Below are 12,211 nucleotides of genomic sequence, written 5' to 3' on the forward strand. Positions count from 1 at the left end.
ATGTTTAATATTAGCAAACTGCCAATGTGGAGTAAAGGTGTTTTCCTCTCCAGTGTGTCAGCATTGCCTGGAGCAGATCAGATAACATGCAGATGCTTGTACACAATGGACTGAGGGTTAGCTGAATGTTACATAGAGAGATAACAGACCTGGGACTTGAGATAAGCGGCTGCAGGAGCAGTGTAATATAGTATGTCACCATAAATTCAGTCGTAAAGCCATGTCATTTACTGAGATATAAAGTATCCTATGTGTTACTCCAGGTTACAAACTATCTATGTGTCATATTTCATCCAAATCAGTTTAGCCGTTTTTGCGTGATTGAGGAACAAACACAAAAACATCCAAACACACAAACTATCACCTCTATAATATTAATAGGAAAAAGGATACTGGGTTCACACTAGTGTTTGTCTCTCTGGTGTTCAGGTCCACATGGGAATGTAAAAGAGGGAGAAGAGTCTGCTGGAACAAACCGTCATCTGCGGACACCCGAGACTATAATGGGGAGGACAGGACTTTTCTGTCTGATGAGGCAGAGTCTCCTACACACATGTGAACCTAGCCTGACACATGTTTTCATAAGTGAGCGTGTCGTGTATCACAGTAGACTCCACTAATATTAGGAACATACCACTTTCTCCTTGTAAACAATGTATTTCAGCCACTTGAAATCTTGCCACTTGAATCCAGCCAAGACAAAAAGGGAATCTTTCTCGTATTGTTCAAGTTTCTGAATAGCTCCTTCTGGATATGTAATTCTCAATGTAGTTTTACTTCCCACATCCTTCTCAAAGCCTTTTACTGGTGCAGAATTCAACCTAAAAGAGGAATATAATATGTCATGGCCAATATTGGGTTTATGTTCAAACATACAAGTCTGTGGAGAGAACTTACCGAACCACAACCTCATACTCATCAATTTTAGATCCCAGAGATTTGTTGGCGAGCACCCCTCCATTACCCACAATGATGCATCGCCGACAGCTCAGGCTAAGGAAAAAGTGAAAAAAACAATCGTAAGGAACCCCCAACAAAGGTATACATCCCTTATAGAGTTCACTTCTATAAATAACATCAAAGGGGTATGGTCAAGGTCTTAACTGCAGAAACCTGCACCGGGAGAAGAACATGCTGGAGATCCCTCAGCGTAAGTCCAAGTACTAAATCAATAATGAAAATATCTACTGAAGTTAAAGGGGATCTGCAAGTTTCTAATAATCTCTTCAAGGGATGGAAAATACCAACCATAGTAAAGACCTCAGCTTGCTACTTTTCAGTAAGATAACTTCTATTTACATATTGAGGCTCAAAATCTGCATAAACTAATGCCAAGTCCACATCTATGTTGGTGTCTCCGCAGATGGAGCTTCTGATCCACCGAAAGATCAAAGCAACTGATTAGAGCGAGTCAATGGTGTAAAAAATGCACAAGTCTGAGTTTGGAGTATTTCCGCCATGTATCCGCTCATTGGATGGAGACAAGGGTTGGACTTGCAAGGCTTTGGTCTATCAAAAAAAATAAGGATACATGATGGACAGCAACACATCTGTTTTTTAACATTAAGGTTTATGGAAGGCAGACACAAATGGATTACCAACAGATAGTGATCCGCTTGCATCTGTTTTGCGAGTCATTTTTCCCTCTTCATTCCTCACTGCATGTTCAGAATGAAGATGAAAGGTGGAAAAATAACAGATCCACCAAAAAAGGACATTGTAGTAACTTCTGATGAGCAAGCAAGCAATATACTTCATAGAGAACTGCCTATACATGTAACTGTACTCTAAGATCACCCTGCCTTAGATATACGAGCAGGACTAGGTAAGAAGAGCAAGTAGAAATGGTGAAGACGGCTGTGTCCAATGGAGAGAATCTGGGCCAAAGCAAGAAATATTAAATTGTCAATTTACTCTAGAGGCCTAATGCATAAGACTATTTCTTAGGATTGCAGGAATATGGGACACAAAGCACGGCTACATGAGGAATATGGGAGAAGACGCCTAAACAATGTATGTACTTTGTAACATGATGGCCCTCATATTACAGCACTCCTCGTCCTATGTAAATAAGCAGCAATGAATTATGGCTGAATGAAGGTTAGCGGGGGAGGCCTGTGGTGAATGTAGAAGGCATCAGTAATAATACAGTCCATGTGTTAGAGGCCTATGAGGAATGTGGCCCAGTCTGCACCATTTGACTCATTATAATCACTAGGACAGACTTTCTCCAATACACTATTTTACTGTGGATTAAGGCCCACGTTGGGAGATGCAGCTTTTTATGTGGAAGATTTTGTTGCTTTTTTTTGAGCTAAAGCCAAGAATGGCTACACAAGGAATGGGAAATGTGAAGGAACCTCTTATACTTCTCCCATCGGCTCATTCCACTCTTGACTTTGGCTCAAAAAACCGCAGCAAAATCTGTTAGAAAAACAGTTGTGTTTCTGCAATGTGAGACCTCAGCCAAAGATGGGAAATGAAAAGGTCTCTGAACTGACCCGAGATATTTTTTGCGTTTCACTTATTCATCATATTGGAGATCTTTGCCTGATGTCATTACATGGGGACATTAAGAACCCCTAAGGAGCCCGGACACGCTGCAGCTCTCAGCAGGACATGATCAACATATGTTTAAAGTTTCTATTCATTGACAGAAAGCAAAGATCTTGGAAATTGTAAGAATTTGGAAAGGTTTTGGAAACTTTCAGAACTCTGCAGTTTTATTTCTCTAAGATTTAAATATTCTTTTAAGCAAGTCACATGGACCACAAGTAACAAAGACCACGGGGTAATGGAGGGGACTTTTGTAATACACAGTGATTACCATACTGTACCTGTCCAGGGCTGGAGTCAGGCGGTATTCTTTAGTAGCGGACAAGATAGCTTTGATTAAGTTATCTGTACAGGGGAAAGAATGGAACAGGGTGTTAAGGGATGAGAAGGCTTACAGTAAGTCTCCTGAGATCAGACGTCACAAGGATTGTGCTACGCCGGCACAGATTGTCAGATCCTCAGGACAGTCTCGCATCTCTTCACTTCTGACCCTCCACATACAATCCACACTTGCAGCAGGACTCATAATCTCCCATGGATTACAAACACTTTACTGAATCAACAGCCTGAACTCCACACTGTCTGTTTATGGGAAACTTACATTTCATTAACAAATGGAACGCCCTTTACCAGCAGGAGCATTACATAAGCAATGCAGTCATCACCCCAAGGATCAGACCTGAAGAGTCTGTCTGGAAATGTTACACTATAAATATGGCATCCACAGTAAGTGCACCCCATTATGTTATAGGGAGGTGGAGGTAAGTATCTGAAGGGGCAGTCCAGCAGTATATTATCTTTAATGTAGGTCTTTAAAAGCAGAGGTCAGACCCTGGCACTCCTGTTTGCGGTGCCTGCAGTGTACCAAATCTCCATACACTATGAGGGAAGTTGCTGCAAGCACAGTCTCATTGACTTTAATGGATCTCCGCTGGAGTTGGATCCTTGCTGATCAGCTGTGGATGACCTATCCCATTAATTCCATTTAGAATCTCACACCTAAAACAGTTTAAGTGTTGTGAGCACTGTATACATAGAATAAGGTTTGCCATAAAATTAGTTCAAATTAGGAGTCTCTTGCAATTACTTGCAGCTTATGGTCACATTTGTAACCAGTTTTGTATTGCTTCAATGTATCTGAACTAAAAAATCAGCTAGCGGTAAAAATCTGCTACTAACTCCCATGGAAATTAATAGTTGATGTTTTTGAGGCCAGAAAATCTGGGGGGTTTTAGGTCCACACTGTAGAAAAGCTGCTTTTTTGTTGCAAGTTTTACTGTGGTTTTTTGAGCCCTAGTCTGACATTCTCAGGCCGTAATCTACACTTGAAGATCTGTTGCAGATTCTGTCACATTTGCACTGTATGTAGCGCTGCTTTTTATGTCACAATCACTAACACCCTGGTGAAAAGTGACAAGTCCCAGGATCCATCATGTATTAACCATGATGCAGTTGTGTACAGAGCCTATAGAATATATTACGAAATCTCCCAGTGTCCTTATAGAGGGTCTTGCGGCTGAAGGTGTGAAGATGTCTCTTCATTATCACACTCTAGGAGAGTCTATGGAGGGATGTGACTCGGCTTCTGGGAAGTCTCAGAGCGAGGAGAAGCTGTGACACTGAGCTACAAAGTGCTGGACACGCAGCCAGATAAATCACATTAATATTGTCCTTCTGGCTGCGATGCAACGTAATGAACATTCCTGCCCCGACTTCACAGGGACGCCAAGCTTAATATTTGTACTGAATTTATAACATGTGAATGGAGAGTAAATTCTGGGCAGACAAAGGCCGCAAGATGTGGTATTAAAACTACTCTCCAGACGCCTGTAGAAAAGCTCCTCAATCTTCTAATAGACTTTTTATTAATATTTCTGATACATTTTCAAGATCTCTGCTTACTGAGTGGGAATGGATTATTGCACTTGCTTTTGAAGACAGTAAATCTATATAGACTTATGTCATTCTTCTCACAGGTGAGGCTTGTGGACATCAGTTTTCTGATAATTCTCACTGTATTAGGAGCTTCTGATGTAATGGCAGATGGAATACTTTATACTCTAGCCATATCAAAATTATCATTTCATTAAGTATAGATTATTAGAATCTATATTAGAATATATCAATCAATTCAGATATAGAAAGAAGATTGACCAGTAATAAGAAATGCAAAAATTACAGTTACATGTACCAACCCAACCAACCAAACGCCATCTCGAAACTAGGAGTAGCCATGGTTAAAATAATTTCCAAGTAACTAACCTCATCTCACTGGTCTTCTACTGATACTGCTGTGCTGGAGAGAGGTCTCACCTTCTCACCAAGTTGTAGATTTGACGCTTTCCCAGCTGTCAAAGATCTACATATTTTTGGTAGACGCCTGATTTTTTTTTTTTTTTTTTAAATTCTTCGATAAACAAGTTATGAGAGCAGCGGAGCAGCAATCTGTAGGAGGATTTAACACTTTTTATACTCAAAATATATATAAACATTGGACAAAATTGTTGGTACCTCTGGTTTAATGAAAGAAAAACCCACAATGGTCACAGAAATAACTTGAATCTGACAAAAGTAATAATAACCAATCTCCCTGCTGACAACCACAAAGCTTCAGGGAATGTCCTATGGACAGACAAGACTTTTTGGCCCATCAGCTCTATGGTCACAGACGGAAAAATGAAGCCTATCCTGAAAAGAAGACTGTCCCTACTGTGACACATGGAGGAGGCTCTGTTATGTTCTGGGTCTTGAATCTGTGCAGGGTACAATGAAATTTCAAGACTATCAAGGGATTCTAGAGAGAAATGTGCTGCCCAGTGTCAGAAAGCTTGGTCTCAGTCGCAGGTTCTGGGTCTTGCAACAGGATTATGACCCAAAACACACCGCTAAACCCCCCCAAGAATGGCTGAGAGGAGAACATGGAACTATTCTGAAGGGGCTTCCATGAGACCACACCTAAATACTATGGAGCATCTTTGGAAAGAGCTGAAACATGTCGTCTGGAAAAGGCCCCTTCACCCCTGAGACAACTGGAGCAGGGGAGGAGCCCAAAATCCTGCTGAGAGGGGCAGAAGTCTCACTGACAGTTACAGGAATCGTCTGATTGCAGTGATTGCCCCAAAAGGTTGTGCATCAAAATATTACAGGAAACAGTCATTTCTGTCCAGGCCGTGTCATCAGTTTTTTTTTTTTGTTTTTTTTTATTGTGTTGAAGCAAAAAGCAAAGTCTGACTTTCATTTGTTCATTTTCAGTAAATTTTTATTTATTATTACTTTTGTTAGATTCAAGTTATTTCTGTGACCATTGTGGTTTTTACTTTACTTAATTAAACAAGGGGAACCAACAATTTTGTCCACGTGTGTATATATGTACATTGTGAGATGGTGACAGGCAGAGTGCTCGAGTGTCTGACATATGGGTGGTCCAGTGCAGGTCTGGAGTAGCCTCACCCCAGGTGTAGATCTTTGGCTTGTTACTGGGCTAGAAGAGGCTGTAGACCCAGGGAGCGAGAGGAGGCGGCTGGGTTTGTCCTGTAACCCTGAGTCCGGTGAGCTTGTATCGTGCTTATTGGTTTGTTTGTGTGGCTGGTAGTAAGCCATATGTATAGTTAGTCGCTCAGACGAGCAGGATTTTGTTTCTTATTGTTTTGCCTGAAGTTAAGGCTGGATTTTATTTTACTCATTTTGTGCCTGAAGTCAAGATTTCTTTATTCTCCTGTTTTTATTCTAAATAAACCGCTGCAAGATTTGTTTCCCTGTCTCTGACTGGTTGGGTCCGCACCACTGCTGCTACATAAATATGTATATGTGCAGATGTATTTTATTCCATGTGGTTTGTTCACATGATGCAGTGTTTGGGAGGCACATGGTGAGTTCACTATCAATTCACTCACTATTATTACAACTATTACTTATTGGTTTGTGACTGTATTTGGATTTGGCACGCATTCATATTGTCGGTCTTATCCACTTTTATATGATAGTATTCAGAATTATATATTTTTTAATACTTCTTGAGTATTTTGAGTGTATGGGCTCACTTACTTTGTTACAGTGCTTGTTACTGCATATACTGGTGTCGTCAACACGCAAATAACTATTTGGGTACATTCGCTCTAAAAAGGATAATCTAGAGCAGGGGTGCTCACACTTTCACAGCGTGTGATCTACTTTATTTGCTGACCAAGGCAAAAGATCTACTAGGGCGGATCTGTGGGCGGGACCAGACGTATTTGTGGGCGGGACCGGACATATTTGTGGACGGGGCTGGACGTATTTGTGGGCGGGACTGGACGTATTTGTGGGCGGGAGCGGGCGTGTTTGTGGACGGGACCGGGTGTGTTTGTGGGCGTGGCCGGGCGGATTGTGATAGCAGGAGACAGCGGCGTTCTGTGGCTGCCCAGGGATCCCCGCTGTCTGCTTCTTCACAGCACAGGCTGAGAGTTATCTGCCAGTGTCCGGAGATGACTCTCAGCCTGCACTGTAAACAGACAGACACAGGGATCCCTGCATCCCGCGATCGACCCATACGTCCTTTGCGATCTGCCAGTAGATCGCGATCGACGTATTGGGCACCCCTGATCTAGAGCTAATTCATTGCTATGCTATTGATATCACTTCTACTCTAATAGACAATGGGGTTAAGCTGGAGTCATTGATGGTGGAGCAGCCTGGAGGACAATACTCTGCAGTGACTACGTAGTAATATACAGTACTTATGAGTCCTGCCGCCGTCCTGAGGAATCCTCTCACTGCTCCCTCCTGTATGTCATGGCCCTTAATACTAGGATGATGTGGCAGAGCGGAGCCGCCAGGAACAGCTTCATATTCCTCCATGTATACCGGTTACTCATATGTTCCCATATAACTGTGAAGACTCCGGCGGCGTCCATACCCTGTTACTATTGGCAGACTGTGCAGGAATTTATATATCTGTCAATCATCCAGGGGCTCATCTATTACTGGTATCTGCTGGAGGGAAAACATGTTCCTAAACCAGCACTGGTATAAACTACTTTCCAGCTCTGCTTCTTGTCCGGTAATGTTGTGCGCCATTCAGTAGACTTGGCACAGGTATCCATAGTGGTTGGGCGAGTCACCAGGACACACAACTTATATGACTTCAGTTATTTCCAATAAAAAAATAGTGAGTTTTTCTTTTTCCCTTCATTTTCCGCTTCATCCATTCAGTCTGTTTTGTAATTTTCTCTTGTCATTTATTACTGCCATAAATCAGGACTGGAATTTTTGGTTTTAGTTGTGATATATAAGAAAATTTTAACAATTCTTTCTTCTACCAATGTGTCTGCTTTGAGCAATGTAGTGAAAAGGCCTTGCAACCCGGAAGCCACATACAAGCCGGGGTAGTTGGAGCAAACAGATCTACTATACAGATGTAGCAGAGATAAGGAGGTTGTCCAGGCAAAGTGTACATTTCTATATAGGCTTGGGGGGGGGGGGGGGGGGGGGTGCGTGGTACAGTTGTACCGATCTGACATTTTCTGACAGTAAAACTTTGGATCTCTTCAGCTGACTGACCTCAGTGGTCACGTGTGGCTAGGACTTCCCCCACATGTCAATATTGGATCGAGAGGACTGGACTGCGCAGGAAGGCACCTGAGCAGCAGGGAAAGGGGAGTATAATTATATTATATTATTTTTTTTTACTGCCCCTGGCCTATTTAAATAATACATTTAATGTCCAGTTTTGCCTGGACAACCACTTTAACCTGAACTTCTGCAATTGGTTAGACTGCTGTAGTGTGATCTTATCATAGAAGACAACAAGAAGTGATGGAAAGTCACTGGAAAAACATTCTTCAATGACGTTTCATTGTTTTTTGTTGTCTTTGGAGATATTGCAGCAGATTAACCAATTGCAGACGGTCAGGTTAACTCTGCTAGATCTGTACCTTTATTCTCAGTGTGTGTGTGTGTGTGTGTGTGTGTGTGTGTGTGTGTGTGTGTGTATATATGTGTGTGTGTGATCTCTCCGGCTCATGAATATCCATTTCTGAAATGTCCTGAGAGATCCTTCACTAATTTGTGTTGTGTGATAAGGCCCTGATGTCCCTGCTGAGAAGTCTATAGAGGTCCCTGGCCTCAGCACACATATATAGTGTAACTGGAAGCGTCTGCACTCTCTTTGTTGTCAGCCGCCACACTACATTATGAAATACAATATTCTTATACTAAAACATGTAAGACATTTCATGCAGGAGCCTCTCCAGCTTCCGAGGGGGGTGTCTAATTTTAAACATCACTCTGCTCGAGGGCCCCTTTGTGACTCATGCCAATAGCACGTCTCCTCCATGTTGCATCTGCCATGAATCAGTGCAAAAGTAACAAAGGAAAGTCAATATAATGCAGATGACATCAAGACTGGTGTGAATTCCAAAAAATAGTGTATGACCCAGGCTAGAAGCGGCTGCAGATAAAACACCCTGACGCTGGGACTCTACATTGCAGAAGTCACCTTCTACCCGGTCTGAGATGTAGTAACTCTCATCGACCTGATTTATGTCATCTACTATATATACAGACTAAAAGAGCAGAGGAAAAACTTCACTAAACATTTATTCACTCTGTAGGTCAGATTTTAAAGGAGGCAGCAACCCCCCCCCCCCAAAAAAAATAAATAAATAAATAAATAAAAAAAATCTAAGTTTACAATGGCTGTACTGTAAATGTAAGATCCAGAGTCTTTGTAAAATAGTGACATCCACTTTAGGCTGCAGTACCTGCTAAGTGAATGAGATTCTGGCTAATCCTATCCACACATTACATCCATTACAAAGCATAGTGCAAATAAAATGTATAAGCGCCTCCACCCCCACTGCATTTTATATCTCACATTCAGCCTTCATGACAACAAGCCTCCAGTGTTGAGCAGTGTAGAAGTCCCTGACGCACGCCTGGCAGCCCCTCGCACGTTGGCCGCTGAAGAATGAAGTCTCAGTGGCACGCACTTCAGCGGAGACTCAACCCAACCACATCATTGTTCATCTCCGCATGCAATGTGTACGACACAAACCATCAGAAATATGTAACGGTAATTACATTCAGCCCTCGCTGGAAATGGCAAACAAGCTCTAATTGTTTCTGGTTTCATGTGAGACATTTAGTAAATGTTAGAGCTGACATGAGCAGCAGCAGTTGAACAGAACTTTGGCAGCGAGACAGACGGTTGTAAGGCTCCATGTGGACTGGAAATGTCAGTGCTGCTCATATGTGCTATTATTCAGGAAATCCGGTCACTGTCATTACATGACATCACAGCCGCACCGTGTCAACACAAGGCAGAGGAGAAGCTCCACAAGACCTGCTGGATCTCACGTCCAACTCCAGCCTGTTTTTTGTTAGTCTAAAGAGAGTTGCATTTCACTTTTTTTGTAGTATTTCAGCTATTTGCCTTGCGGCAGTGGAAGAAGCGCTACGCACCTGTGTGGGAAAGACTCTGGACTTTCAATGTAAAAACACATTGTACAGAAGCTTCCAGGCAGCGTATAGAACCTGAGCCAAGGGTTGGGCAGTCCGTTCACTAGAAGTCATTATTTTTACCCCAATGCAATTATAATCTCAAATAAAGTGACTTGACACAGCTCCTATGGGCACATATGTGTTTCTATGGTTACAGACTACAAGGAGTCCCCTTGTGGTCCCGCCTCAGTCACGTGTACTCCACTCCCTCTGCCATCACGTCTTTCTGACCAACAGAAGGAGGAGACGTTTGATAGGTGGGATTAAGAGACTACAAAGGTGCAACTGCTCAGATTTTCTTCTTCTACTCAGCCAGGTAGAAATTTGCAGAGTGTAAGAAGAAGTCCTGCCAAAGTCACTGAGATTTCTGTCTCAATAGCGGATGTTAGGGTCTAACACCAACAAGAGCTAAGCTGCACTTAATCCCAGACTCTGTTTGCAGGATCCCATCATTCAGCCTCATAAATGTGTTTCTTCTTTGCTTCTAGTTTAGGAAAAGTAATATTAAACTCAGCTGGATGGACGATGTGAACCTAATCCAGAACATGCGGCCAAAAGAAGATTTGGATCATGAAAGGGACCTCTGTTCTGAACAGATTCTTCTGCACATTACCTAGAACATCTGCCAAGCAGAGGTCTGAGCCTTGGAGATAAACATCCCCTCTCAGTAATGGCCATTGGACTATTCAGCACTAAGTCACATTTTAGTAGACTCCTGGATGGATTTCATCGCACCTTGAGACTGTTACATTCACACATGGTATTTTTTTATCATTGGTCACTGTAGTGGTCAGACCTTACAGGACAATGAATGAATGAATCAATCATTCAGTGAACTTTACAATGCAAGTAATATCAGATATTATAATTGCTGCATTACCAGCTGTAACTAATCCAATGTTCTGGTGTTATTGGTGGACACCATCATTGCCAGCAGGTTTGCAGAAAGGCTCATTTCTATGGTATGTCTAACATCTATATTACAGGAGAGACTGACATGGGAAGGACAGGATTGTGTGGCAGCAGACGGCTTTGTGGGTGGTTTGGTTTAGATGCCACTTGTGTCATACAACATGTGGGTAATCTACTACAGGTTGGGTTTGTGGGTCCTTTGTCCATCTACAGACAATGTTCAGTGTAACATCATGGTCTTTACAACTCTGCTACCTCTGCTTTCCATTTTGTGCACACGTGAATGGTCACCAGCTACTAGCAGTATTGGGTTAATATAATAAAGGCTTGGATTGTGAAGACTGTTCCACTTGGTTGCACTGCAGGTAAACAAATGCCGCTCACCCAGGCTGACCCAGTGAAAGAGTAGCCATGTCATCACCATGAAACAGATCAGGTAGCATGAGCCGGGGAAAGGGGCAACTGTGTTTTTTCTTTCCCTTTTTTCCTGCATGCAAACAGAAATCTTGCAGTTGGTTTAACCCGACAGGGAGGTCAATCTGCAGACGGAAATGTGCTAAATCATTTATACTACAAATCAGCCAAGTGATGAAAGAACATCTGGATCAAGCACAAGTCCTACATTGACTGGTATCACCTCTCCAGCGGTTAAGTAAAACTGACATATCAAGCACATCACCTTGAGGGCCGAGCGTCAGACACGAGTAAATAACACCTGTAGAAGACCATCAGCAGCGACAACTGGCAAAGGTGGAGGAGATGTCCCCAAGTTATAGGGGTTTAAAGAGTCCCATCAGTAGCAGGGAAAGTCATCTTACTTTAGAAGAATTTAATTCTGGTCAACCAATAAAAGTATCGCTCCTATCACTAAGAGCAAGGAGTGCCTGCAAAAGAGCATCTTACTTTCTGGAGAAACCTGGCACATCCTTTGTGGATGGACCATTTGTTCATAGGAATTGAACTATGTAATACTCATTTTCTATTGTAGGATTTTGAACATTGCAGCGGGGCTTTTCCTTATATTACTTGTAATTGCAACAACAGGATCCCATGTGTACACTGTCCCGTGCCGACTATAGTATGTGGCAATAAGTTGCTGGGAGGTAGCATAGCTGTCTGATAACTATAACACTAGGAGACCCTCTCCTGAAAACTCCACAGGCCAGCACTAACATGGCTCAAGAAACACAGACTGAATTTCACGGCTGAAACTTGGTCGTGTGAATGTGGGGTAACAGCATACAGAGTGCCAAAACTAACAGCA

The 12,211-nt window shown here is 42.4% G+C and overlaps 1 protein-coding gene across 5 annotated transcripts in view; it reads right to left on the reverse strand.

The window, feature by feature from the left end:
- The window catches only part of ST3GAL3 (ST3 beta-galactoside alpha-2,3-sialyltransferase 3), a 154,555-nt gene that overhangs the window by 16,302 nt on the left and 126,042 nt on the right, over positions 1–12,211 (reverse strand). For all 5 annotated transcript variants that reach the window (XM_075287315.1, XM_075287316.1, XM_075287317.1 and 2 more), the window contains 3 exons: positions 2,838–2,901; positions 898–993; positions 635–821 (listed from right to left, as the gene is read on the reverse strand). In XM_075287315.1, coding sequence (XP_075143416.1) covers positions 635–821; positions 898–993; positions 2,838–2,901 — 347 coding nt within the window. The remainder of the gene's footprint in view (positions 1–634; positions 822–897; positions 994–2,837; positions 2,902–12,211) is intronic.

The sequence above is a fragment of the Leptodactylus fuscus genome, chromosome 9 (genome assembly GCF_031893055.1).
Source record: "Leptodactylus fuscus isolate aLepFus1 chromosome 9, aLepFus1.hap2, whole genome shotgun sequence".
Classification (NCBI taxonomy): domain Eukaryota; kingdom Metazoa; phylum Chordata; class Amphibia; order Anura; family Leptodactylidae; genus Leptodactylus; species Leptodactylus fuscus.